At 43.0% G+C, this 27,727-nt stretch overlaps 2 protein-coding genes across 4 annotated transcripts; both read right to left on the bottom strand.

Moving 5' to 3' along the window:
* On the bottom strand, positions 1 to 22,942 carry kiaa1191 (KIAA1191 ortholog). 3 transcript variants are annotated; one of them, XM_080749631.1, is made up of 9 exons: positions 21,624 to 22,942; positions 16,135 to 16,279; positions 11,883 to 11,947; positions 9,219 to 9,391; positions 8,370 to 8,487; positions 7,736 to 7,863; positions 6,023 to 6,126; positions 5,592 to 5,818; positions 1 to 2,374 (listed from the first exon to the last, which is right to left on the bottom strand). In XM_080749631.1, exons 3-9 carry the CDS (start codon positions 11,905 to 11,907, stop codon positions 2,166 to 2,168), a joined length of 984 nt encoding a protein of 327 aa, XP_080605757.1. In that variant the 5' UTR covers positions 11,908 to 11,947; positions 16,135 to 16,279; positions 21,624 to 22,942; the 3' UTR covers positions 1 to 2,165. The 3 variants fall into 3 exon arrangements, with proteins under 3 accessions (XP_080605757.1, XP_080605756.1, XP_080605758.1); XM_080749630.1 differs by lacking the exon at positions 21,624 to 22,942 and adding an exon at positions 17,896 to 19,372; XM_080749632.1 differs by lacking the exon at positions 21,624 to 22,942 and having other exon boundaries at positions 16,135 to 16,665.
* On the bottom strand, positions 19,378 to 27,727 carry LOC308305001 (protein ABHD15-like). The gene is made up of 4 exons (XM_080749629.1): positions 26,982 to 27,727; positions 25,811 to 26,017; positions 24,136 to 24,365; positions 19,378 to 21,526 (listed from the first exon to the last, which is right to left on the bottom strand). Exons 1-4 carry the CDS (start codon positions 27,555 to 27,557, stop codon positions 21,490 to 21,492), a joined length of 1,050 nt encoding a protein of 349 aa, XP_080605755.1. The 5' UTR covers positions 27,558 to 27,727; the 3' UTR covers positions 19,378 to 21,489.

A 27,727-nucleotide genomic window follows, 5' to 3' on the forward strand; every position in this document is an offset into this window, starting at 1 on the left:
AGAATATTTATTCCCATATTTACAACAGAACGTGTACTGTACAGGGGGTTTCAGTCAAATACACGCATGAACATTGATCAAACGACAAACAAAACCAAAGAGCAGTCAGAAACATCACATAGCCTACTTCAATCCACATGGCAGTACAGTGGACATTAAAAATGTGTCATGTTACAGTCAGTCAGGGGTAATTTAAAGGTGATTTACTCAAATCATATACTTCATAAGTGTAACTAAAGATTTATGGGAATGTGATTGGCACTGTAGCCTCGGCTACCAACAACGATATTCAGTTAGACAAGAGGACAAAGCGATAACTTTACTTCATTTGCAAGGGTAAACAACACTGGCCATGATACAATGACATTTCTTCCGGGTTAAGCAACCCCTGCCATGATCAATCGGAAAGTCCAGTTACAGGAGAGCATTAAAACATGTGACCACAAGAACAGTAAATTATCTTTCGTCCCACATGTATGTGGAAATATTCAAGTCCAGCTTTAAACAAAACAAAACAAAAAGTTATACTAAAATGTCAAAAACACTTCATCCAAATAATCTCAAGTTTCTGAAATTCTGATCTCTCAGTTGTTTTACTTCAATATACACACACTGGAACATTGGTCATTGCAACAAGGAACAGGAAATAAACATCTAAACAATAAAGTGGAATGTTCCAGCAAGTGGGAGGCAGCTAACTACCTGAGATCTTTTTCTGTAAAAAAAAAAGGGGGGGGGGGGAAGTATTTGTTCTGGGTTAATCCATCAAGAAATAGTGACAAAGCCATCTTTGCTTCAACCTCAAAACAGCATTAATGGCCTCCATCAATTTCTTTGTCCTTACATCAGCTCTCCCAATCTTGCTTGGTGAAATGCCCCTTTATGTAAATCGATACAAGGGGTTTTGAAATCCGTGGTATCTGATGTATACTTAGCGGTGCGCCAGTATCATGCGCGAAAATAGCCCATCTACAAGCTCACAATGTGAGCCATTTTCGGTGTGCAATACCAGCGAGCAACTAAGTATAATTCAAGCTTTACTTTCACTTGGACTATTGTGCATCCCCAGCCTGCACTAGCTACAAGCATATAATTGTCTTTTGAAGGTAGACACAACATCGAGTGAGAGCTAAGTTCAAGATCTACAGCACCAGACAAGACCAATCTAATGGATTGCCTTACAACAGGTTTGCAAATTGTGTGTTACATAAAAGGCAATATGTGTAGCAAAACTCTGATTTGGAAACAATTAAAAAATGGGGTAGATGAACATTATCAGTGTTCTTCCCGTCTTGAGAAGGCTACACATGGTGGCAGTGAGATGCCTATGACATTAATAATCAGCACAACCAACATCAGTACTTCGTCATCACTGACAGACAAACAGGTGGTTAGTGCCTAAGGTCTGAGAGACATTCAGCACATACAGCAAAAATATTTATAAACGCACTAAATACACACACACACACACACACACACTTGCATGGAAAACAGGGAGAAAATGTCATTTTCTGAACATCAAATACATATCACCCAGAAATGTATAGGATTTCAAATAAAGTGCTTTTACACCGCAACTTATGTCATGGAGAGATGGAGAGAACAACGGTTGGAGATTGACTGCAAGTGAACAATCTTAAAGGTATGGGAATCGTCAATTGTGTTTTAAAAAACTGTTATTTGCTTGTTTTGTTGCAGATGGCCATGTTCTTCAGAACCTCCCCGCGTAGTGATAGAAAACAGACGTTATTCTAAATCAGCAAGGAATGGCTAGATGTGGTCATCAGTCTTGCATACCGTAGACCGGTGGTTCTCAAAGTGTGGTCTTAGAAACCCCAGGGGTCCCAGCTAAACTGTTGATAGTTAGGAAACAACTGGACCTTTACAGATCCGTGTCTCAAGAGAAGATACAAACGGAACCAAATGGTTCAATTTCTACACTCAAGATTTACAGGGGTCTGTGGCCTAATCATGCATAGCAAACTGGGGGTCCTTGAAATTAAAACGTTTGAGAACCACTGCCGTAAGACAAGTAATACATTGATTGAATTGAATACAGATCACTGTTTGTCAGTTTGCTCCTAATGAAACTAAGGTGAATTCACCATGAAGCTGCTTCTGTGAAAGCTAAGGAGTGAGGTGAGACCAGGAGTGACACAACCATTCTAGAAGCCGGAGGGAGTGAGGATGTTCATGTCTCGGGGTTTGAGTTTGTGGGGCCTCCGCTTCCGCCCCTCCACCGTGGGAATCTCCATGACGGGTGGGGCAGCCTTCTGTGCGGCGTTGTCGTCAGCCAATCGAGTGGCTTGCGCCTTCATCACTTCCATGGCGGAGGGCTTTTGGGCACCGCGGTATGCCTGCAACGCAAAGCCTGCTGGAAAAAAGAAAACGTATAGTTAATTGCCGGAACATTTAATCACTTTAACCCAGGTGTCCTCTGTTAACCATAAAAGAACAATGATTTCCATGATAAATAATTATGAATATATAAATCCTAGTGTCCTTGCAACAAAAAGGTAATAAATTGCATCATTTGCTAGCAACTGCTGATCACGTCCTTACTAATACCAAGAAATCCTTACACCGGCTCCCTGACCTGTGTGTCAAAGAATTGAATTCAAAATCAAAATAAAGGTGCCTTGCTGTTCCGTCTGTATGTCGTGTATCTGACCTGAGATACTGGAGTGAATTTGGGTTTCGACATCAAACAGTTCCATATACACAACACATTACACATTATAATACAGTAAACTGTATACATCTAACTATTCTTCAATGTCTCTAAGATGTATTTCAAAGGACCATACCAGTGGATTGGCATGTTTAGCCCACTAACTACAATGACTCACGGTATATACTTGATGTTACTTCATTTTCCAGTGTTTCTTTTTTTAAAGTAAGAAAGCCACTGGATACCATTAATGTAATGAAAATAAAAATAAAAATCTTGGATCACGTTTAGCCACAATAGCCAGCATTGACTTAATTACTATTGCGACCGAAAATATGAATGAATAGTTTTAATGGCAAAGTGGCAGTAGAAATGTAATTTCCCCCAGATTCCCTGAGATTTTTGGCATTGTTCTGTAATGTTTTCTGTCTCTCATACACATTATAAAGGCATGGCTGCAAACCTAGAAACCTACAAGAAACTAGGTTAGTGCAAATGCACTTAACTGAGACAACAATATGAAGCTGATCTTTACCATTTCCGAATCCCTTCAGAAACAGAAAAAAAATGTGTTTTGTGTTTAGTACCTACCCTCCAAAGTCATCCTGAGAAAGTGATTCAAATATTTTCCAAGTCAGTATAAACCATCCCAAAAATCAATATTAAGTGTATCATACAGTACATCACATTTACACGGCTTACATCCCTGGTTGATGGAAGTTGTGAATTTGTGTTGTTGCAACAGCTGGGACACAGATCACTGTTTGCCTTAGGTTTGAAGATCATTCAAGGCTCCTTTATCCAAACAGTGTATGGCAGTGTTTAAACAGACTACTTACTACATACGGTACAGGGTCCACTCATTCTCTCCTGTATCTCACACTATAATTACAGCAACCTGAACTTGGGCTGCAACTGCAGTGTTAGGGAAAACCTTGTTGTGTGGAGATGCCAATAAATTAAATATCTAAATAAATAAAGGAACAAAGAATCAAATTAATTCATATACAGGGTGTATATTGTATTCAATCCGATTAACAGAAATGTACCAAATTACATTTAGTTATATTGCCTCGTGGCATAATTGCCCAAGTCATATTTTTAAGCTTTTCAGGAAAGAAGAAACAAACAAAAGAAAAATCACTTTCTGCCCAAATATTTAGTCATCATGAGTAAAAAAAAATTTTTGCCCAAGTCATGTTTATCTTCCTTTATTTATATCAGCCTTACTCTCCAAACAGTGGGCTGAAGAATTGTACATTTGACAAAAAAAAAGAAAAAGGCTTTGAGGCTAACAAGAAGCCTTTATTCAGGATTTCTTTTCTCCCTCCCAATTTCTCTTGTACTGTAAACCCTTGTCGCTGCTGACCCCTGCTGGTTGATTAGTTAAGTAGGGAGTAGAATAGACAACCTGTCTCCTGATGCAAGTGATGATGTCACCACTCGCCAGTCCCTGTGAAGGGCACAATGCGTGCAGAGGATCACCGATGCTCCCGGCCTCCCTCCCGTGAACAGGGTCAATTGAGGGACGCACCGGAGGAGGATTTGAACCTCTAGGGTCTTAACAGTATGACTTAACGTGGCCAATGCTGTTTGGCTGTTTTGAGCGGCCAAACAGCATTGGCCACGCCTCCAGGTCTTAACTCATTTAATGCCCAGACATGAAAGGGTTAAATGTCCAAGCTGCCGGCCGCCTGCTCCGTCCGCAGCCAGTCTCTTATTTTGAAGGCCGGAAGTAGATCGAGCTAACTAAACAAATTCCTACTTGACGGAGATTCACCCGGAAGTACTTGTGTAAACAGGGGTGGAAGATGGATCCCTTTATACTTTTGCTATTTTAGCGAGAATCCAATGCCATCCTTGGCATTAAAAGTGTTTTTTGGAGAAAATGGACTTGAGAAAGACCGTTGGCTTCCATGTTAAGGGATCACTATTGTGTGCACGTGGATGCGCGATGATGATGATGAATCGGCGATTCCACCTGTGCCAGCACTTTTCAACGGACGGTACGTAGCCATTGCCAGCTTTACTGTATATACAGTAAATAGCCCACGACATCGCGTGATCGGCACTCTAGAAACCTTTTAATATTTCACGAGTATTCGCGGGATCGGCTACAAATGAGTTATGTTAAGACATGAGCAAAATAGTCTCTGCAGGCTTTCAATCTGATCTACGGACAACTTTTCCATCTCAAGCCGTTAACAATTTTGCTGCCATTTTAAACATAGCTGTAGTAAGCAGCTGCCAAATTGTCCTTACCTTTTAACGTGGGCACGTGCACGCATAGTGCATGATCTGTGCGCGACTCATGTAGTAGACCGGTAGACAATATGACAGCTTTCGAATAAAAAGAAAATCCTTTGGAATAGACAAATCCGTTGCCAGGCTGTTACCCCTGCTGTAGCCGCCGGTGTTACATAAGAAAACATTGGAAAAGGCCAGTTGTGCGCTATGGTAACACGTGGACTCGTTCGCGCACATAGCAGACGATATGTGCACGGATCATATGCCAGGCGGGCACAAGAATCGAAAAGCTATCAAATAAAAGAAACCGCGTGAAAAAAAACGATGAAATGAACGTGCTGCTTCTTCCTCTGTTTACAATGTAAACAGATGGGACGGAAGCTACGATTGGGCCTTGGACAGGATAGCGAAACCTAGATCTGGTCAGAACTGGAAATACAGCAGGATACAGTTAGGGGGCGGGCCTAAGACTCCGAAGCGGCCATATACAGCGATCATACTTTTAATTGTTTCATAATGATTAAAGCTAATGAAATTTCCGGGAACGACGGGCATCGCAGAGAGGTACAGCGGGAAATCAACGGTTTCGACGGGGATCACAGTATATGAGTTAACAGCTGAAGGGTGTACTGAAGTTATTTCCATGCAAGCGTGTATTCAGTCTGTGTCATACCTGTGTTGGTTGTGGACTCAGATCCCAGGTCAGAGGCTGACCTCTGGTCGACGGTTCGTGGTCCAAACGCGCTCCACCTTTCGACCACTCCACCTCCACCTCCACCTCCACCTCCACCTCCACCTGCTGCAGCAGCAGCAGCAGCAGAAGCAGCGTCTGCTCCAATCGTGTCCACACTGGTGTTTGAGCCCACACTCAACTCTGACCCTGTACTACTGAACCAGCTTCTGCACGCACACACACACAGTTAAGTGGTTAGGGCATAAGACCAACATTGACAGACAAGAAACAGGCAAACACGCATGAATCTAGGTACACACATACACACAAATGCCTTTCCGTTGTAAAATCATTACGCATTAGCCTCGTGCCATGAACATATATATATTGTTTTAGATATTGTTACATCAGGGCTGTGTGTGTGTGGATACCTGCGTTTTTGTTTAGGTGAGCATTGAGGGGTAGTGGAGGGGGTGGACTGAGTTGATGAGCTCTGTTTCTCTTCCTTTATCTCCATGCTCTGAATCTGCATCTTCTGCATGACCCAAAACAAAAAGGTTATTGAAACCTGGAGCATTCACACACTGTACAATCCTTAGTGTTAATTTAAAGCAGTGGTTCTCAACCAGTGGTCCAGGGACCACCAGTGGTCCTCGTAGAGGTTCCAGGTGTTCCCCGGCTAAATGATGGTGTTGGTAACCAAATGGACCCTATAGATCTTTAACTCTTGAGAGTGTAACATTAAATCTAATTGTAAAGGACCCTTACGGGTCTATTTTTGGAAGAATTGTTATTTTGATTGACCTGTTATCAGTCCTATGGCACCACATCAATAAAGCATGGAATTGTGGACACAATCTTATCCAACGACAACAAAATATGCCAAGTTTTGGGGTCTGAGAGGCAAAATCAAATGGTGGTCCGAGGCTCAAACACAATAAATAATGGAGGGGTTGAAAACCACTGATTTAAAGGAATACCTCACCCACCTGCACCACCTGGGCGTGCGTGTGGGGTTCAACAAAAGCTGAGGTTAAAACTCATGTTCTCACCCAGCCATGAGATATTTATCCCGGAAGTGTTAATAATGTTGCAGCCAAAATGCAGTGTTTTGGAGGTACTGAGCATACGACAACATACAAGACACAGGGATTATACCGAGAGTTGTTGATATAGCAATGGAGTGGCTAATCATTATTTTTTTTTCTCGAATTAATCAAGTATCTTTGTATTTTAGTTCTTGGATTCTGCATTCACTGAATCACTGAAGGAATGAGTAAAAGCACAGATTCTCCCAAGAAGTGTGTTGTGTGTGTTAATGGATGGGAACTGTAAGGGTCCAGATATACAGGAGCTGTTATCATGACTAACAGTGTGGTTAAAACAGTCTGTATTATGACCTGGTGTGTTTTGCTTGCATTCCAGATAAATAATTTGCGCAAAAAAATGACTTGTTTTCTACCAATCACACATCACATGAAGCCTTGAATTTTTGTTTTCACATTCCTAAGCATTTCTAAGCCAATAACGTTATGACCAGCGGAGTCTCCTACCAGAGACATTAGCATCTTTCTGCCGGTAATCAAAATATTGGCTTAGGATTGCGACAAAAACATCTCCATGAGGATTTGGCCCCCAAAACACGAGTTTGACACCCCTTGTGTCAAACTTGCACTCATGTAGATGCACACTCTACGTTGTAGATGCACACTCTACGTTGTAGATGCACACTCTACGTTGTAGATGCACACTCTACATTGTAGATGCACACTCTACACTGTAGATGCACAGCACACTCTACATTGTAGATGCACACTCTACATTCCAGATGTACACTCTACATTGCAGATGTACACTCTACATTGTAGATGTACACTCTACATTGTAGATGCACACTCTACATTCCAGATGTACACTCTACATTGTAGATGCACACTCTACATTGCAGATGTACACTCTACATTGTAGATGCACACTCTACATTGTAGATGCACACTCTACATTGTAGATGCACACTCTACATTGCAGATGTACACTCTACATTGTAGATGCACACTCTACATTGTAGATGCACACTCTACATTGTAGATGCACACTCTACATTATAGACAGTGCATGTGCCAGGGACCAGAGTCTTAACTTACCTGGAAGGAGTCAGGCATGCGGTGGTGGTATCGCGTCTCCTCTGCGGTGAGGCCCTTGTGTGGAGTGTAGCTGGTATCAGTGAGGCCAGCCTTCTGCTCAAACTTGTACATGCTGTCATGAGTCTGCTCTACTCAGAGAGAAATAGAGAGAGGGAGGGAGAGATTGAGACACAAAGAGCGGAAGAACCAAAAGTGTTCCAGAACCAGGCAGTATCTACATGAATATTACTATACGACTTTATTCAACTTTTAAAATACTAATTAATACTGGACAAGAATAATATACAATGTAAAGAAAAGGCCCCCACACACCTATTACAAGCTCAAATAGTGTGTATTGTATTAATTGGCATGCCATTACATTTCTGAGTGCATACTGTAGCATTGCTTATTGATTAGGATTCACTATGGGAACAGTTTTACATTGTGAACAACCTATGAAACATCTACAACAACATAGGATAACATCATTCTCACACACACACACACACACACACACACACACACACACACACACACACACACACACACACACACACACACACACACACACACACACACACACACACACACACACACACACACACACACACACACACAGTATATATATATATATATTTAAAACAAATCTCACTAGTAATGAGAGAGCTCATGATGATGGAAGATGCTTTGGTTTTCACTACCCCTGATGACCTGGTGGGGGCGCTGTCTGTCACTGTGGTATGGCTGGAGGAAACAACAGCCCCGTCCTCCTGCAAAGCAGACACCACAGGAAATCCATTTAACCACTAAACCTCATACGCTGTCGAGCAGAGTCTCTCAGCCAGGGCTCCATACTAGTGACTATCTGTGTTCGCTCTACATTAAATACAGTCTATGAAATTAGCCGATCAACAAGCTTACAATGTGACGCGCTGTGGGTTTGTCAATCTGCTATTTTCTGCCAACGCTGTCCCCGCATACGGATGCTGGGGTTTAAATGGTTAACACAGAGCTGACCAAGGCTTTTGATTGCAATGCATCACAAATCAAACCAACAAATCTTTGCTAAATCAAAGTATTTCACGTGTATTTTCCCGGGTGGGCCCAGTCGTTTAGATGAGCTGCTGTACATGGATATTTATTTTAATAATATATATGTTTCAGTTTATTTGACGGGGACAACACAAAAAACTATGTACCAAGTTATACAAAAATGAAACCGTTCCATTGTATATGGGGTTTCCCCTGTCCCTAATTAGGCCTTTCTATACAACTATCTACCTAGTTGAAACATAATCCAATTACAATAAGCACTTGCACGAAGCTCTAATCTAAACAAATACACAACGCAAATAAGATTCCCAAATTACAGTCATGACATTAACCGTTTATAACGTGCTTAACATATTAGATTTCTTTCTCCGTGCGTGTAGTATCGGATTCGTCTGCACGACAGACACGCACAAGGATTCTTTTGTGCAGGCTGTTATAATCGGCTGACCTCCAGGTTGGAGAACTTCCTGTCCGGTATGATCGGCCGTCTCCACAGGTTGTTGATGCTGATGTCAGGAGGGGGCGTGGACATGGGAGCCTCCAGGTTGTCGTCGTAGCTGAAGGCTCGCCGCGACATCCCCAGAGGCAGGGACATCCCGCCCATGCAGGAGCCTTCGATGGCTGTGGACACAAGAGTAGTGATTCTCAACTAGGGATGGATGGGACCATATGAAAATGTCATATCACGATTATTGTGACAAAATAAATCGTGATTTATGATATTATCGCGATAATCAAAATCCATTATCCTGGGGCGGAACATTTGCCAAAAAATAGCAGATCTACAAGCTCACAACGAAGACATTTGATAGAGTGAAAAAAAGAGACTGCATAAAGTACGTATATTATAAGTACCTTTTACCAATTATAGAGGGTTTAAGTGATACTGGATATGCAGCTAGGTAAGGTGAATTGATCCCAGTGCATGACAGAGGATGATAGCACAATAAATTAAATCTCTACGATACGATTATTGTGAGTGTTTTTTATCACGATAATATCACTTATTGTCCCATCCCTAATCTCAACTAGGGATTGTCCCATCCCTAATCTCAACTAGGGATGGGAGGATATGAACATTTCATGTCATGATTATTGTGACCAAAAAAAAATGTAGATTTATGATATCGTGATAATCAAAATATCCCCAAAATCTATTATCCTGGGGCAGAACATTTGCCAAAAATAGCAGATAAATAGCCGATCTACAAGTGGAGAGATTTGGTAGAGTGAAAAATTATTTTGTAATATTAAATACGTTATTTCCAGGTCCATTTTACAAATTATAGAGGGTTTGTTTAAATGGTACCAGATATGCAGCTCGGCAAAAAAAAGGTGAAGAGGACAATTTCACGATTAATTTAAATCTCCACGATATGATTATTTGTGAGTGTTTTTTATCACGATAAAGGATAATAACGATTAGCGTCCCATCGCTATTCTCAACCTGTTGATCCTGGGACCACTGGTGGGCCATGAGGATTGAGGATTATAATACGGATTGTAATGATGATATTATATTTAGAATGTATGTCAAAGAAATGTATGTCTAATAAAATGTCAAAGAAAATGTCTTTAAAAACTTAAAAAAATGGGTTAGGGTTTCAATGGAGTTTTCAAGCACTTTCAGCCAATTCCCTCCCGGGAATTGGCTTCGGGACCCGTCATCCCGGAGATTGTTCTTTTTTTTCTTATAAAATTAGGCCTAAAATGCGGCTATTAGGCTGCTTGCCACATTATCCTCGCCTCCTTTTTAACAGGAAAAATATATAGGCTATCAGAATGAATCAGAGTCCAACCACAAATTAATCTCTCTCTGATTTGCACTGCCTCTTTGATAAGTGCAGCGCGCACATCTCTTAGCTGGCTCATTCTCAGAATGAATGGAAATTTAGTTTGGCTACTGATATCACGGGATGCGGCGAGTGCCATGGAATTCCAAAGCCACGTCCCATACACTAGATAAACGTAATTGATTAAATATAACGTGGCGTGGCACCGGAAAAAACTCATTATACTGCGTTCAAACAGTCCCTTTACCATTACAGAGAGACAGCCTGCAAGCATGTTTATTTATAATGTGATGTTTTCCAGCAGCAACAGAAAATTATAGATAAGTCTGTTGTTGGCAATCATGAAGAATATAAATCCACGTTACATGATCCAACTGCTGTAGACTACTGTAAGTAATACGTTATTGTGGTCTACCTTGCTTTCTTTGGGGTGAACTATGAAGAATGATCTTGCAAGCGTTATATCCCCCAAAATAAATATCCATGTTGTGTAGGTAATGCGATGCTTTATAATGAGCCATTGAGGAACATTAAGTGTTTATTTTTGCGTTGGGAAGAGCTGTGCGCATCCAACAAAGGCATGTCCCATTAGCTTGATTATATAGTTTGTCGTGCAAGTGTGTTGCGGCATGCTAAAAATACCGATCTGCAAGCCCACATAGCGTCTAATCTAGGCCTATGACGTGTTGTGAGCTTGCAGATCATCTGTTTTCACTGACCCGTGGAAATTCAGTCGATAGGCTACGCAATGTCACCCCCTGGTTGGTTAAAGGCTGAACCACTGACATCATAAGAGGATACTTGACAGATAGAGATATTGTCACATTAACCAGGAAATAGTCTCTCTCATAAACGGATGTTCAGAGATCTCCCTGTACGTAACGATATATCTGGGAATATCTATTCTACATCCAAAGTATGGGCTAGAACGGTGGGAAACAAACTTGTTCCCACTGCTTTGAAAACCAAATCTGATACCATCCCTCAATATGAGTAATGTGTAAGTAATGTGTAACTTTAGCCTACTTTGTGGGCATTCTACACTTAGTAGTTACACTAACACCTACAGATCAGAAGAGATCAAAAATAAAAAGCGACATGAAAAGAAATGAAACAACAGAAGGATAACCATTTGAAGTGCTTTTAAAAAGATGGAGAGATCTCTTGGTAGCAAAGGAATGAATCTTGGGGGGCCCCGGAAAAAATGCTAATATAGCATCAATGTTGGTTAAAAAATGTTTATACGTATACAGTACATTTGGGGGCTTGAAAATGTCAGAACCACTGAGCTACAGCCAGGACACAGAACCACTACGCACCTGGTAAGTCTCTGGAGCCGGACATGTTTCTGGCGAGTTCTGAACAAAGTCTACGAAGACCGGGCCTAGAAAGAGAGATAAAGGTTATTTGTGTAATAATTAAAATCTGACCTCCTTTCTATGGACAGAGAGGAGGGAACAAAGAGCGTCTTTGACTGAATGAATGAGACAATCAGACAAAAGGCAACGTTTAGCTGTACAGGCTGAAAGCTGTAGCCTGGAATCTGACAGAGAAAACGAAACACGAGCTAGCAGACGCCAACAACAGATTCTTCAGGTTTCCAGGCTATGAAAGCTATACCATTAAGAGTTATATTTTGGCAGCACTGACAAAACAGTATTGGGTGTTATCATGCATTTCTTTTACTGTGTAAAGTACTGTAACTTTAGTTAAACGATCTTTTAAAACTTGTCAAATATAGGGATGGGTATCGTTCACCTTTGAATCGATACGATACCTTTTTCGATACCTGGGAATACGATACCCTTTTCGATACCATTTACGATACTTTTTATTTATTATTATTACCAGTAAGACTCCCTAATCGGGAGATAAGCGACCGTAGGTCACTTATCTCCACAAATAGAGCAAAAATGTGTTTTTCCAAAATCTTCCTTATCCATGTTGATGACATGAGTAGGGATGTCCCGATACCACTTTTTTGCTGACCGAGTACGAGTACAAGTACTTCATGTTGAGTACTCGCCGATACCGAGTACCGATACGAGTACAATTAATAATACAAAATGTATTTAAATTACGCTTTTTTTTTTTTCTCTAAAAAAATATATTATCCAATTTCCGCAACTATAACATAATGTCAAATTATTATTTTTTTCTGGTATTCTCAGAAATGCATTCATTGATTTAGCCCACAGCAATCTGAGTTCCCAGAGGTAATTTCTTCCACCACTAGGTGGCGAAGCCCACAGAATCTCTATTCTCTTCAATCAATCGTCTTTTTTCAGCTGTGCTACACTGGCAGGCAGGCACGTACACACATTGACAATTTGACATCAACGGGGGCTTGAGCCCCTGCCAGATCAGTCTGTAAAAAGTGTCCATGAATGCATTTTTTTACTATGGTAAAAAATGCAAATGTCCCCGGGCCCTTTCCATACCATAACTGAAGGCTGCATTCAAGAGAATTGTCCACCAAAAGGCCTTCTAGAAATATCAGCCCCTGCCTCTCTAAAATTTCTCTGCACGTCCCTGCAGACAGACACACACTTCACCGAGAGAGCGAGCTTGCAAGACAAGAGCGACAGAGACAAACAAACAAACACACACACACACACACAGCTTTCTAGTGGGAAGTTTAACTTACCTACAGTAGCCTATACTTTGCAATTTGCGTGAGGTGGTGAAGGATATATGAAAGAGATTCAACTTTAGAGGTAAGTTTAGCGCAACAAGGCATGCCGTGATGCTGATGCCTTTAAGTGGTCGCAGCTGTATCGTTGGAGCACTGGTGCCTCGTTCGCAGTGCGGCACTGTGAGCTTGCATATCTGCTATTTTTCAATAGCAAAAGTATAAAATAATTAAGGCCCTGGCTTTCACCTTGAGCCCTAGTAACTCAGTCCCACTTTTCTCCCCCTTGTGACGCCCCAGCAGAGTATCGGGCGCTGCCGTGAGAAGTATCTGGCGAGTACGAGTACAGCAAAATAGGGTTGTATCGGGTCGAGTACCGATACCACGAGTACCGATACCGCATCCCTAGACATGAGTGTAGACATACTGTGTAGTGATTTTCGTGATTTTAGGGCAAAATCTGAATCGGCCTCATGGTGGCGCTAGATCGATACCATTAAAAGTATCGCAGACGATACCCATCCCTAATCAAATATATATTATGGACATATTCATGAATCATGATTTTTTGTGTAAAAAGGTCAAAGGTGAAGATAATAATCGAGATACAAAGAACAAGAGATGTTGATGCAGCAGGGATTTCACTCCAAGGTACATTTATTTCGTTTAACCATGCACTGTGTCAGCTTTTGTTTTTCATAACCACAATTCAGGCAGCCATTGTTCTACATTATAGAATAACCCGGTTCTCAAAGTGGGTTCGGGGACCCCCAGGGGTCCTTGGGGGAGTTCCAGGGGGTCCCCAGCTAAATGATAGTTAGGAACCAAATGGATCCTTATGGGTCTGCAACAAGAGTGTACAAATGGAACCAAATGGACCCATTTGGTTCCATTTGTACACTCTCTGAGTTAAATTAACATTGTTTTACAATATAAATTGGGGTCTCAGAGATGGAAATGCCATTAAATGGATGGGGGTCCGTAGCCTAAAGCATGTCAAACTGGGGGTTGAAATGGTTGGGAATCACTGCTAGAGCCGTAAAAAACTTCTCATATGGGGTCCCTGGCATCTTTTCAAATGGGGATCCGTGGGCTAATAAGTGTCGATTTGGGGGTCCTTGACATGAAAATGTTTGAGAACCACTGGAATATAGAATGCATTAAACTAATATGGCTACAGTAACATATCTCATTGCTGATATGTTCTTTGTTGAATAAGTACTGTACAAGTAAATTGATTTCTGTTACCTACAATACATCCCATCTGCTTTTATTTTTTTAAGATATGTTTTGGGCTTTTCTGCTTTTATTGATAGTACACACACAGTAGACTCAGTAGAGAGTAAAAAACAAGGGAATGATAGCTACATCCTTATCTTTTAAAAAATATTTGTAATTTGTTTGCAATACAGCTCAGCTATTACAGTATGTCTAGTTTGTAACGACAAACATTTTGTGTATTGCATATAAAGGTAAGCTGGGTTAAAAATTGCACATCATTGAGTCTAATATCCAAGAACTGTGCAAGAAGAAAGAGGTTGTCCAACAGAGAGAGTAAACGATTCAGCAGTTTTGCATGCCAAGTCTGCAGTAGTCAAAACAGTGCCAGTATGAGTGAGTCAAAGGCTGTGGAACTAATACTATGTACAGTGACAGACCATTTCTTAATTTTTCTTCTATTCCCCCCTGCTTGAATAATATATAATCATATGTACATGAATAATACAATTCAGGACCACTTTAATTATAAATCATTGGGATTCTTGACATTACATAGGTATTACTCTACATATGTACATAGGCCTGGATCTCATTATTTGGAGGGGTCTAGACGAGTCAAGCCTCTTTCATATGTTTTTGTTGTTGCTTCAGGCAAGTTATGGATCAAAGCTGAACCGAGCCCTTAACTTACAGGCAAATATTAAACTTCAAGTGACTCAACACTAAATCTGGACTCACTCTGAAGCTGATATGTATGCCAGGCAGTGACTAACGTCTACCCTTTGGAACTGCCATGAAGACGGCATCATTTTTACACGAGTGGCCCCAGTGATAAGTCACTATACAACCACTGTCTGCTAGATTCAGGCAAGCGATCAAATGCCAAATGAACAGAGTAAAAATGACAGTTTCCACAGTCACGCCATCAGGCTGCGGAATAGGTGCTAAGCCCTATCAACATGTCAGACTTACTGTACATTCTCCCATTACTTATTGTCACCTGATTGTGAATACATTAGCATTCACATTCATTTATGAATACTTGATATCTGCTGCTATGTATATGATATCTGAGGCACTTGTCTTTATTACACACATTATATTTGATATAGGCATGTTTTGATATTTGATATTTCTTTACTCCCAATTCTTTGGAGTAAAAATTGCATCGTGTGTAAAATAATCGGACCCATCCTTTTACACCCTGTGAATTTGTGATGCGGCATGGTGAAGTTAAGTTCAGTTGAGATGCTGCCCCGGTACTTTTGGGGGGATTTGTTTTGAATAGCCTAGCATGTTGTGATTTGAGAAATCCAGGGTCAACCAGATTATTGCTGGCGTCCTATTTTGGGCCTTTTTGGTTTGGCCCGCACCGCCAATCCTGTTTTTTCATAGATTTTTGGAGCGGTGCTAACCGCTCCCACGTCTAGGCTTCGTGTGTAGGTCCCTATGTCCCCATGTCCCCATGTGTCCGTAGTACGAGACTAACGTCAGAGAGAGTATGCAAAGACAGATCCCCACAATAGAGTGGTTATTTCATTCGGCGATGGTGACTTGACTATGTGCGCATGTGGAAGGGAATAATGTTATGGTGTTATACACCATAACATTATGGAACACACCACTATTATGGAACACACCAAAGCATAGACCACACCACTGGTGAAACAGGTAGAAAGACCAACATTAGACCGTAGACTAGACAGAGCGATACCTACCAATGCTTGTAGAGGTGCTGCTGTTGTGTGGAATGAGTGGAGTGGCTGGTGAAGCTATCGCTACAATAGGCTGGTTTGTTCTGTGTCAGTCACACACACCTTATGGCAGTGCATTGTGGGTAAGCGGCAGGGTCAGGGAAAGCAGCTGGGGAGAAATCAGAAATCACATTTGAGGTCAAACAATGGGCCGATCGCATACTCCACTTTCAGAGACTAATATGTTTCGGATCAGCTCTGTCCAAAGAAACTCCAATATGACGTCATTCAGAGGTTCGGAGGGGCAGGTACTGTCATTAATATGGCTGTTGGGTGCTGCAGAGATTTTGTGACTGTCCGAAACCAAAATAAATTTGGCTCTAAAAGTGGAGTATGCATCAGCCCAATCAGTGTGTTGTGATGATGATCGTATCACATCTTCATATCCAAGTCAGAGGGGGCTCGGATCCTGTGTAAATAAGCCGTAAAGCTTACTATAATCTCCTTTTAGTTGACCGTGTACCAGTGAACTGAACTGTCATGAAACTGTACCTGTTCCTATGCAACCTTCTAATACATTCTTCAATAAATCAATCCTCTTAAATACTATGTCAAATGTCAAACAGAATGTCCCATTATAGGAGAAGCCATTATAATCATCATCATCATCATCATTCTTAGATTGAGAGCTTTTCAATACGTGCCTTTTACATACTTGCAGTGTGGAAAAAACAAATTAGATGGGAGATAATTAAGGTGAAGGTGAAGATTTACGTTTTCTTCTTTTTTTTAGGTCATTATAAGCATCCAGATGACAAACAAACAAAGGGTGAACCTAGCTAGGCTTGTGGAACCCTTTTTCTTTGAATGTTTTCATTGATTGTTTTCATTGAAAGACAGACGGACAGAACACAGTACTTTGCATAGGATATCATATCATCAATAACAAAAGGGGGAACAAACATTAAAAAATAAGAAAAAAGGAAAATAAAATAAAAACAAAAGGAAGATATTTACAGTGGAAAAGGGAAAGCCTGCTGCTATACTAGACTGGAGGATTATTTCTGTCGTGTGGATTATTACGTAATAGCATGGTGCAGCAGGCAAGCCATTGATGCAGATCGATGTACACTACAGAGAATATTGTATTTTTGCCTGGTTGATTCAATCTCTCATTTGACAAATTAAAAAATATATACATAAGCTGATATTGATAACCTACAGAAGGCAGGCAGGCACCAACCACACACACTTAAAATAAAATGATCAAGGAATTGAAAACACCACTAGTATTGCCATTGCGGGTCCAAGACACTTGACTACAGACAAACAAAGAAAGAAAAATAAATAAAAATTAACGGTTGCACTGGCTCCAGTAGCATAATATTATTCAGAGTGTATCACAAGAACATGTTTGTATGTGTGACACTGGGATCAGAACTTTCGTTATTCGATGGATGGACGAATTTAAGGCCCAAGTTCAACTGTCAAGGTTTTTGTTTTGGTGACGAGGCAGCCAGCCATCAGAGCAGAGCAGGACACGAACGCTAGCGGCATCCTTCTACATGAAACGTCGCTCATAGAAAAAAAGTCAGATCTACAAGCTCACAACGCGTCGCGGTGCGACACATTGTGAGCTTGTAGATCTGCCTTTTTTTCCTGCCATCCTCCTAAAAAAGATGAGGTAGTTATAGTTAGACAGGAAACCGTTGGCGACCGTTGAGGACACACCATGTTTTGTGTAAACTATATGCTCTTCTTCGCATATTTTCCATAATAACTTACCTCTGTTGAATAATGGCAGACGCCGCACGCTAGCAGGACACAAATAAAGGCCGCAAACTGTCTCTGTCCACGTCAAAGAAGCAGGGGAAACAATAAAGTCTCAGACACACGAACGCGGCGGCCATTCTATCCAACAAAACAAGAATAAAATGACAGGGCAGGATGTTTCCGCTAGCCTAGAGATAACTCCTGTACGTGGCTGGCTTGATCTCGCGGGAGTTGGGCTCGAGAGCTCTTTTGTTATCGATGGAATTGCGTTGCTAGGGAACAAGCTTGGGGTCCAAAATTAGTTCCTCCTCCGCGCCAAGGTGTTCCAATATAAGCGAATAAGCATTTAATTTTTCATCCATTTAGTTGACCTTGTATCAGTGAACTGTACTGTCGTATTCCTTTTGATTTGCAAACTTCTGATAAAGTATTCAATCAATCAAACCACTTAACCACATAGGCCTACGCAGGGCCGGATTTACCATTGGGCAAGGGTGGGCACGTGCCCAGGGGCCTCAGGGGGGTGGGGGGCCTCCAAAAAAAAAAATTTTTTTTTTGGACCCCAAAAAATTTAGTAGGCATGATCGCGAAATTCCATGTTTAACCCCCATACCAACCCCATCTTTCAAACATGGCAGCCACGTTTGTTTACATTTCAAGAAAACATAATGGCTGCTAGCTCATGAATGCCTGAACGGATTTCCATTCGGATTTTTTTGTTTGAAAGCTGTGAACAGTGTGCACACATGTGGTGCATGATCTAGGCATGGGGGTGCATGATCCGTGCACTATTAATTACATGGAAGTCTATGGAGAGGGAGGTGGTGTGGAACTTGGAAGCCATTTTGAAAAGACCCTGAATGAGTTAATGATGACATTTTAAAGTATTGCTATCCAAATAAAGTGATATTTGTGTTTAGTTACTGTACATTTTGTTTTATTATGGTATTAACATTGAGAGCTTCTGCTCTGCTCGCCGCACTGCATGTAGTTGCTCTGAAAGCTTAGTGCAGTCTAAAGCCCGCCCACTCTATGTATCCGGTACTTCGCGTGTGCGGTACTTCGCGTATGCGGTACTTCGCGCGCGCACAAGGGCCTCTTTATTTCCCCTTGCCCAGGGGCCTCATGTCATATAAATCCGGCACTGCCTACGTAAAGTTTGATGAAATATTAGCCTACATTAACAGAGCCTCGATCATTGGCCTTAAATAGGCCTACATCTTCTAAAATGAATTGCTTTGTCTGGTCCGTGTTTATTTCTTTACATCATGCACAGAGAAAGAAAAAAGCTGGCTATTACAAATCTGGACAAACCTTCACATAATTGTATAGCCTAGTTGGTACCTGGACGGGTGAGCACCTGGAGACTGAGAGGTGCGCACCAGATGTCCCTAGTGCCTATCCACTGATTGCTGGGTGCCAATAAGTGCTTCCAGTGATCCCTATACTTCATGTCCAGTTAACTATCATTGAAGATGTGGTGAAATTAAAAATGAAAAAATGTGTGTGTGTGTGTGTGTGTGTGTGTGTGTGTGTGTGTGTGTGTGTGTGTGTGTGTGTGTGTGTGTGTGTGTGTGATACTGACTTCCCCCTCTGCACACCATTCCCTAAGGTCCTCTGTTATCAGGAAAAATCAAACCAGGGTGAAGTGAGCAGTGCTGAATGATGAAGATGCCATATATGGGCATATCGGTCCGGACAACCGGGATTCCATATATGCCCACATGTACTGTATGTATGCCCCTACTATGTTATGTATACCTATATATGGGCATATCTATACTATAATTTTGCGAATGTCTGTCTGAGTGAGTGTCTGTCACAGCGTTTCTCCTCAGTGGCTGGAGCAATTGATCTGAAATCGCATCACCATTAGCATATGAACACACCTGACATAACTGTGAAGCCCGTTTGTCACTTTCACAAATCATATGCTGTATATTAGCATTTTTATGTATAGCTCTTAGTTGGTAAAGTTAAACAGCCCAGCATTGAACCACAGATCAACTGGGACTTGAACTCAGGCCTCAAGGCTGAGAGTCCAATGACGAGGCCACCATTCTATGCCCTCAGTCACTCTTGGTTCATGTCTGTTACTATTAGTACTGTTGAAGCTTTCTTTAGTTGTTGTTGTTTTTTAGACTTGAAAATATTGAACTGCAGGAGAACAGGGATTTGAACATCTCTGAGAGTCTGATTATTGATCAAGGGCTGTTGAAATCAATCAGTCTGTTCTCCTCTATGGCAGTGAATGCTGGACCCTGAAGCCAACCCTGCAGAAGTCTCTAGACGGGTGCTACACTAGAATGCTGCGTGCAGTACTCAACATCAACAGGAGTGCACATGTTACAAACGAGAGCCTGTATGAGGGAATACCAAAGGTAAGCGAGAAAATTGCCACCAGAAGAATGAGACTAGCAGGACACTGCCAAAGACACCAGGAGCTTCCAGCCAGCAAATTGGTACTGTGGGAGCCAACACACGGGCACCGACCGCGAGGACGTCCCACAAAAACATACGTGGACATACTCAAGGAAGACGTAGGGACACAGAACACCAATGAGCTGGCCAGATGTATGGAGAACCGAGATGACTGGAAACAACGATGGAGGGCTCGTCTGAGGACGACCTAGATAGATGTTGAAATCAAAATAGTTGTGTTGCAAGGAGTTGCATGACAAAGCATTGGTGTGGTTTGGGCTTTAGTGTTGTTGAAGAGTTCTTTTGTATGTTACCCTTCAATTATTATTATATATACGGGTATGCAAAAAACGAATGCAAAAAAAACAAATCACTTGCCTACACGTCCTGCCACCGGCCACTTATCTCTTCCTTTTGTGTGTGTGCAGGGCTACCCCTTCACTTCCTCCTTCCCCCCACCCCTTTGGTTCCATCATGACACAACTAGAAGACGCTCCAAAAAACTACAATGACAACATCAGCTATTTGATACTTTTGTCAGGCTTAATGGCATGACATGGGTACAATTTCAGCCATTAAAACGCCAAATGTGTGTGTACATACATCGATTTGATGCATGGGGAAGACGGCACGGTCATCAGGACATGAATGACATTAGGGGTGCCAGCGTTGTCATCTAAGGTCATGCACGATGCAAGCATGGTGTGTGCGGTTTAGCTGGCCAAGGGCATGAAATTACATTCTGAGTGCGTGGCACGGAGACCCGGGTTCGAATCCCGGGCGTTACATTGGTGCCATGACCCGGATCGGGTTTCCTTGTGGGAGGAGGTCAAAAGGGGGGTGAGTGAAGCAGAGTGACTCACTGCCTCAGTCTGATGGCATCAAAAGTCTAGTATCTCCCTTGGTCCATAGGGATATCCCTTTGGATCAATGGTTAAGATATTGGACTTTCACGTGGGAGACCCGGGTTCGAATTCCAGGCGTTACGTAATGTGCTGCTTAGATGGCCATGGGCATGGAAATGACATTTAGAGGTCATCACCACACGTAAGCTTGTAGTGCAGCTTAGATGGTCTGGCGCACTGGACGGAGGATGGCAGGTGTGGTTAGGAAGGGATGTGAAGGAGGGAGGTTCCGGGGGGGTTGCAGACCCAGATACTTTGGCTTAAGGGTCAAAAGCACATGTCAGAGCTGAAGTAGGTAGAGAGACCCCACCTGGAACCTGTAGAAGAGGATAGAGGTAGAAAAGAAAAGAAGAGGGAGGGTGGGTTACTGGAAACTATGCACACCACCATTTATTTCAAGTTGGGTTTATTTACCACCATGGATGGTAGAGGAAGAGTTGTCAGCTTTATAGGAGATGGGTGGGTGGTTGGCACTGGGTGGCATGGGTGGAGTTACCAGTGGCTGGTTAGAGGTGGTTGATTGTCCTCTGCTTGGCCACACCTCCCGAACTTCAGTTGTACCAACTCCATATAGTTCATTGCTGTTTGACATTTTGAAGGCTAAAATACAAAAGAACAACTCAAAAGCACTAATACAAACCTTCTTAGAGCCCAAAGGTAATGTCCTTGGACAAATGAAAAACAGAAAAAGGATCAAAATCATGCCGCTGCATCTTTAGTAATGTGTTAACCCCAACACTGTTGATGAGAAGTGGTTTATTGAAAAGGGCCATTCGGAAGAGAGGAGGAAGCATAATTATTTAAGCAATATTACACGAGAGGGTGTGCATTATCACGGTCATTTCTAACGCCAGCCTTACTGCAGGAACGAGCCGCGAGTTCTGTAGGCAGAGGGAGCTGAAGTGCAAATAACGGTGAAAAGGTAGACCCTCGAGTGTAATATTGCGATTTTACAACAGTTGCCCTTAAAAAAAACATGTCAACTTCATTTCACTGTAATACATTTTTAATGTCTCATTTAGCTACAATGTCTCTGAACTTCACATGAAAACTGCTAGCATAGTGTGGGGAGGGGGCGCGCGCTTCAGCTCTGTCTCAACCAGCACAGCTGAAATCTTTGTTTGATGATGCAGTAGTGCTCATTAATTGCACGGGTAGAGAGCCATTTCAACCAATCAGATTGCTTTGTCGGAACTACCTGTTGTATAACTGAAGAGAACGCACACTTAAGCCCGGATCAGAGTCTACAGTGGAGAGCTATCCACCGAAAATTTGAGGTGGAAAGCTCTCCACCTCAAGTCAGAAAATAAGTGCAGGCCATCATAGTCACGGCCCACGGTGAAGTCCTTTACCCCGTCTAGACCGGTGCAGGTCGACCAATCAGTGAACGGGGTGTAGAGCCTGTCTGTCTGATAGTAAAAACAGAGAGATGTGTTGGGACTCGAGGTGGAAAGCTCTAGGCCTACACCGTGAGGAATGATGTAACGTTGTAGTTTCATGACTCAAAAAGACTCGAAAAGACTACACCGCGGGGACCGCGGACCCGACTATGATCCGGGCTTTACTCCCCAAGAATCCCCATCCCGTCTCTCTCCTCGCTCAGCGCGTGTAGCACCGCCTCCACGTGAACTCGCCGCTCTCCTCTCCCTCAGAGAGGTGCTGGGTCTGTGGCCTGGTCCTCCGCACCACGGCGCCTCTCCTCCTGCGAGGGGGCGGCAGCGTGGCTCCCGGCCTGCTCCTCCCAGGATGTCCCCCATGCCCCTCTCGCCCCACCGCCGTCGCCCCGTCCCACCTCACGCCCCTTCTCTCCTCCTTCAGGAAGTCGGCCACCAGCCTGAAATACTCCAGCACGGCGGCGTGACTCCAGTTGCCCGAGGCGTTCCCTGTCCCTCCCTCCTCCGCCGCCTCTTCTAGCGTGAAGCCGCAGTGCCCCCCCGTGTCACCGAGTGCCGCGCTGTGAGCTTGTAGATCTGCTATTTTTGAAAAGTCGTGAAAATGTGTGCAAATCTTTGAACTGATCGTTCCCTCCAATTTCCACATATTTCTGACCATTTGTTCTTGATTTTGCCCCTGACCTTTGCCTTTGACCTTTCTCACCCAAATGTTAATCATCTGTTTTGGTCAGCCTGCTGACCAATACTACTACTCAATTTTGTGGGCAGTAACTAATGACCCTTCTTTTCTTAATGAAGATGTCTGACTGATTTTTCCAAAATTGAGATGTCTTAGAATGTTTGCCACAGGCTATGAGATCTGTAGTTGCGGTATTATGTCTGCACATAGTTTGGGTTCATGATGCATCCCTATGGACTAGACTGGAATTTATCTTAATTAAAAATATATATATTTTAAATGTTAAGTATTCTAATCTAAGTATTCTAATCTGCATGCTGGAGAGTGTTAGTATAACTAACACAGCTGCAGTGGTTGGAGGTGGTCTCTTTACTCTTACGAAATGTAGATCCTGTGGTGGGCTTATGAGGCTCAGGGCTCTATTTTGATTGTCTTAAGTACCAGCTCTTATACCTTAACCTAAAGGCCTGTCCATACTGTCTTTGACCACCGAACCTTTCGTCTGAAAGGTCCGGTTCAGCTACAAAATTGACGTCACTCGGAACTTCTGAAAAGCATTACCCCGAATTAGAGTTCGGAAAACTGCACGTCGGAAAGTCTGAACTCTCGGACGAAAGGTTTGGTGGTCGGAGACAGTATGGACAGGCCTTTAAGTTAAGGCACAAGAGCTGGTACTTAAGACAATCAAAATACAGCCCACATGTAGACCATATGCCCAAAATCACCCCCTGGCCAAATCACTCTTGTATGACCGGCGGCAGATGTCCCCCCTCAGTGACCTCACCCAACTTCCATCATCACCGTCTCCTCCAGTCCACACATAGTAATCATCAAACTCCCCCCTTCACCTCACCTGCTGAACTGCAGTTTCCTGTGGAAGAGCGCCCCCCAGCGGTACATGGGAGGCATGGGCGTCTGGAACCACAGCTGGCCCTGCAGCACCGGAGAGATGGCCGCCGCCGCCATCAGGCGGGAGCTGGAGCCACACTCCCCCAGGTAGGACAGCAGGACCCCCGAGCCAGAACCCTCACTCACCGCCACGAGCACCGAGGACGGGTGACAGTTATGCACGTAAGCCACTGCCTGGAAGGGGATTCAAGAATGGGGTGTTCAATGGTGAAAACTGAAAAGTAACTAAGTAGCTTACATTTCGTAAGTTCTACTTAAGTACCATTATGAGTTATGACGCATTTTTACTTGAAGTTGACACTTATTATCACCTAAGGCGAGTCAAGGCCAGTCCATACGCTCTCCGAAACCGAACTCTAATTCGGGGTAATGGTTTTAAGAAGTTCCAAGTGACGTCATTTTGTAGTTGAACCGGACCTTTCAGACGAAAAGTTCAGTTTCAGAGAGAGTATGGACAGACCTTTAGGGCCGATGCATACTCCACTTTTAGAGACAAATTTATTTCGGATCGTTTCGGGGAGTCACAAAATCTTGGCAGCACCAAACAGCCGAATTAATAGCGTTACCCGCCCCACGAATCTCTGAATGATATTATGTACTTTAGACAGAGCCGAACTGAAGTCTTTAAAAGTGGAGTATGCAAATGTTAAGCGAGACTTGCGTCTTAATCTAAGGCTAGGAAGCTCAAGCTTGTAGATCTGCTATTTCCAAAAGATTTTTGAGCAGTGCTGCTGTTAACCGCTCCTACGTATGGCTTTGTGTGTAGGTAGGTACGTATGTGTCCATATGAGCACGGAACTCCATATATGGAGATAACTGACGTCACGGACAGAACGGCCCATACAAGGAGATATACACGTGAGGGAAAAAAGAGAGATGGTATCAGATATGGTCTGATACCATCTCACAATTTTTAATAATTCTTTGGGAAAATGGAAAAAAATGAATACAATAAAAATATATAAAAAATAAATGAAAAACGTTATGGAAAAAACATGGTCTGCTCACGTATTAGGAGGGTAGTATGAGTCAGCAGAAAAAATAATGGGTGTTTTTAAATAATCTATCATGGTTAAAATGGAGTTTGAAGTTACAATGAGTGTGTGTGGAGAGAGGCCCTTGGCCTGGAGGGCCTGGTAACATTTACATCAAATATCTAAATACTGAATGAAGAAAATTAAAAACTGTTCAGGGTGTTCATACAAGCCTGATAAGACCATACAATGACAAAAAGTTTCTTGAAAGTGGAATATCCCTTTAAGTACATTTTGATACCAATATACTTGCAGTATTGATACTTTTAGTTAAGTAGTACTTTTTCCACCACTGTTGGGTGTCCAACAGACTTGCTTACTGACGTTACTTTAACCTTCCACACCAAATCTCTTTGACGAAAATAACCCATTTACGATCACAACGTGTAGGCCTACGTGTGTATCTATGTGTTCATCTACAAGTTCACAAAGCACCGCATGCTTTGTGAACTTGTAGATCTGATATTGGACATTACTAGGGTTTAAAGTGCTTAAAGCTGTCAGTGAATTAGCTTTTATTTCAAGTGTGATATAATAGTACATACAGTAGATCCAGTGTAAAAGCTCACAGTCAAACCTCCGTACCTGCTCAAGGTCGGACGGGTCTCCAAACTCGGTCAGCCGCGGGGTGGTGAGCGGGCAGCCGGCCGTGCCGCGCGGGTGAACCACCACGGCGTAGAAGCCCTGTGCCAGGGCCAGCTGGCAGAGCTCCGTCAGGTGGGGGGTCAGGCCTCCCCAGAAGTGAGGGACGAGGACGAGCACAGGAGGGGTGGAGGTGAAGCAGCCCAGCGCCTTTGTACAGTGGTGGGAAATAAGTACTCACATGTTATACTTGTGAGTACAAAAGTGAGTACTGGTGAAAGTATGTGTTACAATGAAAAGTCCGGAATTCAAAATTGACTTGAGTAAAAGTGCAAAAGTATTGGTATCAAAATATACTTGAAGAACAAAAGTAAAATTAAGCACTCATCGTCCCGTTTCACAAGTTTTCAATAATACTACATGGATGAAAATCCTTTGAAAACAGCAAATCGTCTATTTTCAAATGGCCGAAATGTATAGGGCTGAAGTGGGTAATGTATGATTTATAATAATAATCAAAATCTGCAAAGTAACTCAAGTTTTCAAATCATTTTAGTGGAGTAAAAGTATAATGTTTGAGATGTAATGGAGTAGAAGTAAAACTATTGAAAATAGGAAATACTTCAGTAAAGCAAAAGCCCCTCAAAATTGTACTTAAGTAGCGCCCCCCCATGACCTACTGGTCCAAGCGCATATACATAGGCTTTATGTAGCCTGCAGCAGGTCACTGATTCGATTCCCAGGCCTGACCCAGGTTTGCTGCGTGTCTCCCCGTCTCTCCCCCCATTTCCTGACGATCTACTGTCTGTCAATAAAGGCATAAAAAGCCCCCAAAAATATCTTTAAAAAAAATAAAAATACTTAAAGGGGTACTGTCACTTTAAAACGTCATCTTAAAATATGAGTTAATATTTTTATGATGTCATTGTGGGAATGCTCAATCATAAGCCAATCAAATTAATTGACTGTATACTACTTATTGTATTGGTCAGCTGTTGTTGGGGGGCGAGGGGCAGATTACATTGTGACATGAGCTTCAGACTATTTCAGACTGTTTTCAGAGAGACCATGTGACCTACTGTATCATACTATTATGATTTCGGGGCGTATCAGCGGGCCTTTAAGTAGCCTACAGAACTTGAGTAAATGTTCTTAGTTACTTGACACCACTCACCTTTGCCCCCAGCTGATGCTCCCTCTCTCTCTTGGCCTCCCCCTCGCCCCGCCTGGCCTCCACGGCCCAGTCCAACGCCACCGTTCCCCCGTCTCTCATCAGGAGGTGGTCGCGGCTGAACTGCACTCCACTCCGCTCCCCGCCGCCGCCACCGCCGCTCCCCCACAGCAGCCCGCGAAGCGTCTGGACGTGGGGGTCACCCCTGGGCCAGGCGGCCAGCCTCGGCAGGGCCAGAGCGCCGCAGTGCTGGAACAGGTGTTGGGCCAGAGCGGTGGGCTTGCACGCGACGCCGCGGGGCCAGTGTTGAGGCGTGCTCTGTTCAGGGCCGGAGCGGTCGCCTGTACATGTCCCCACCACGTAGTCTGGGCCTCTCTCCTCATCCCAGGCTCTCTCTGCTGTTACGTTTAGTGGGAGTTCCAGAGCCCAGCAGATACCGCTCCAGAGCCTCCAGGCGGCAGCCCTCGCGGCCAGCCTGAGCCAAAGCTCTGCCCTGGGCCAGCGGAGGCCCAGCGAGAGCAGCAGGAGAAGCAACGATGGAAGGAGGCACAACAGACATTCACATACCGAGACTGACATAACTGGTGCTACTGTACCCCAGTGTATTTCTTTTAAGTCCTAACTTGTCACTCTAAGGAGGGTACAAGTCTTGAATTCCCATCCGATATTCCCAATCGTCTTCTTCCTCCAAGTCCAATAATAAGCATAACCATCTGTGTTGTCTGGATTTATTTAAATGTCAGTCTATG

The sequence above is a fragment of the Nannobrachium achirus genome (genome assembly GCF_963921795.1).
Source record: "Nannobrachium achirus genome assembly, chromosome: 19".
NCBI lineage: Eukaryota > Metazoa > Chordata > Actinopteri > Myctophiformes > Myctophidae > Nannobrachium > Nannobrachium achirus.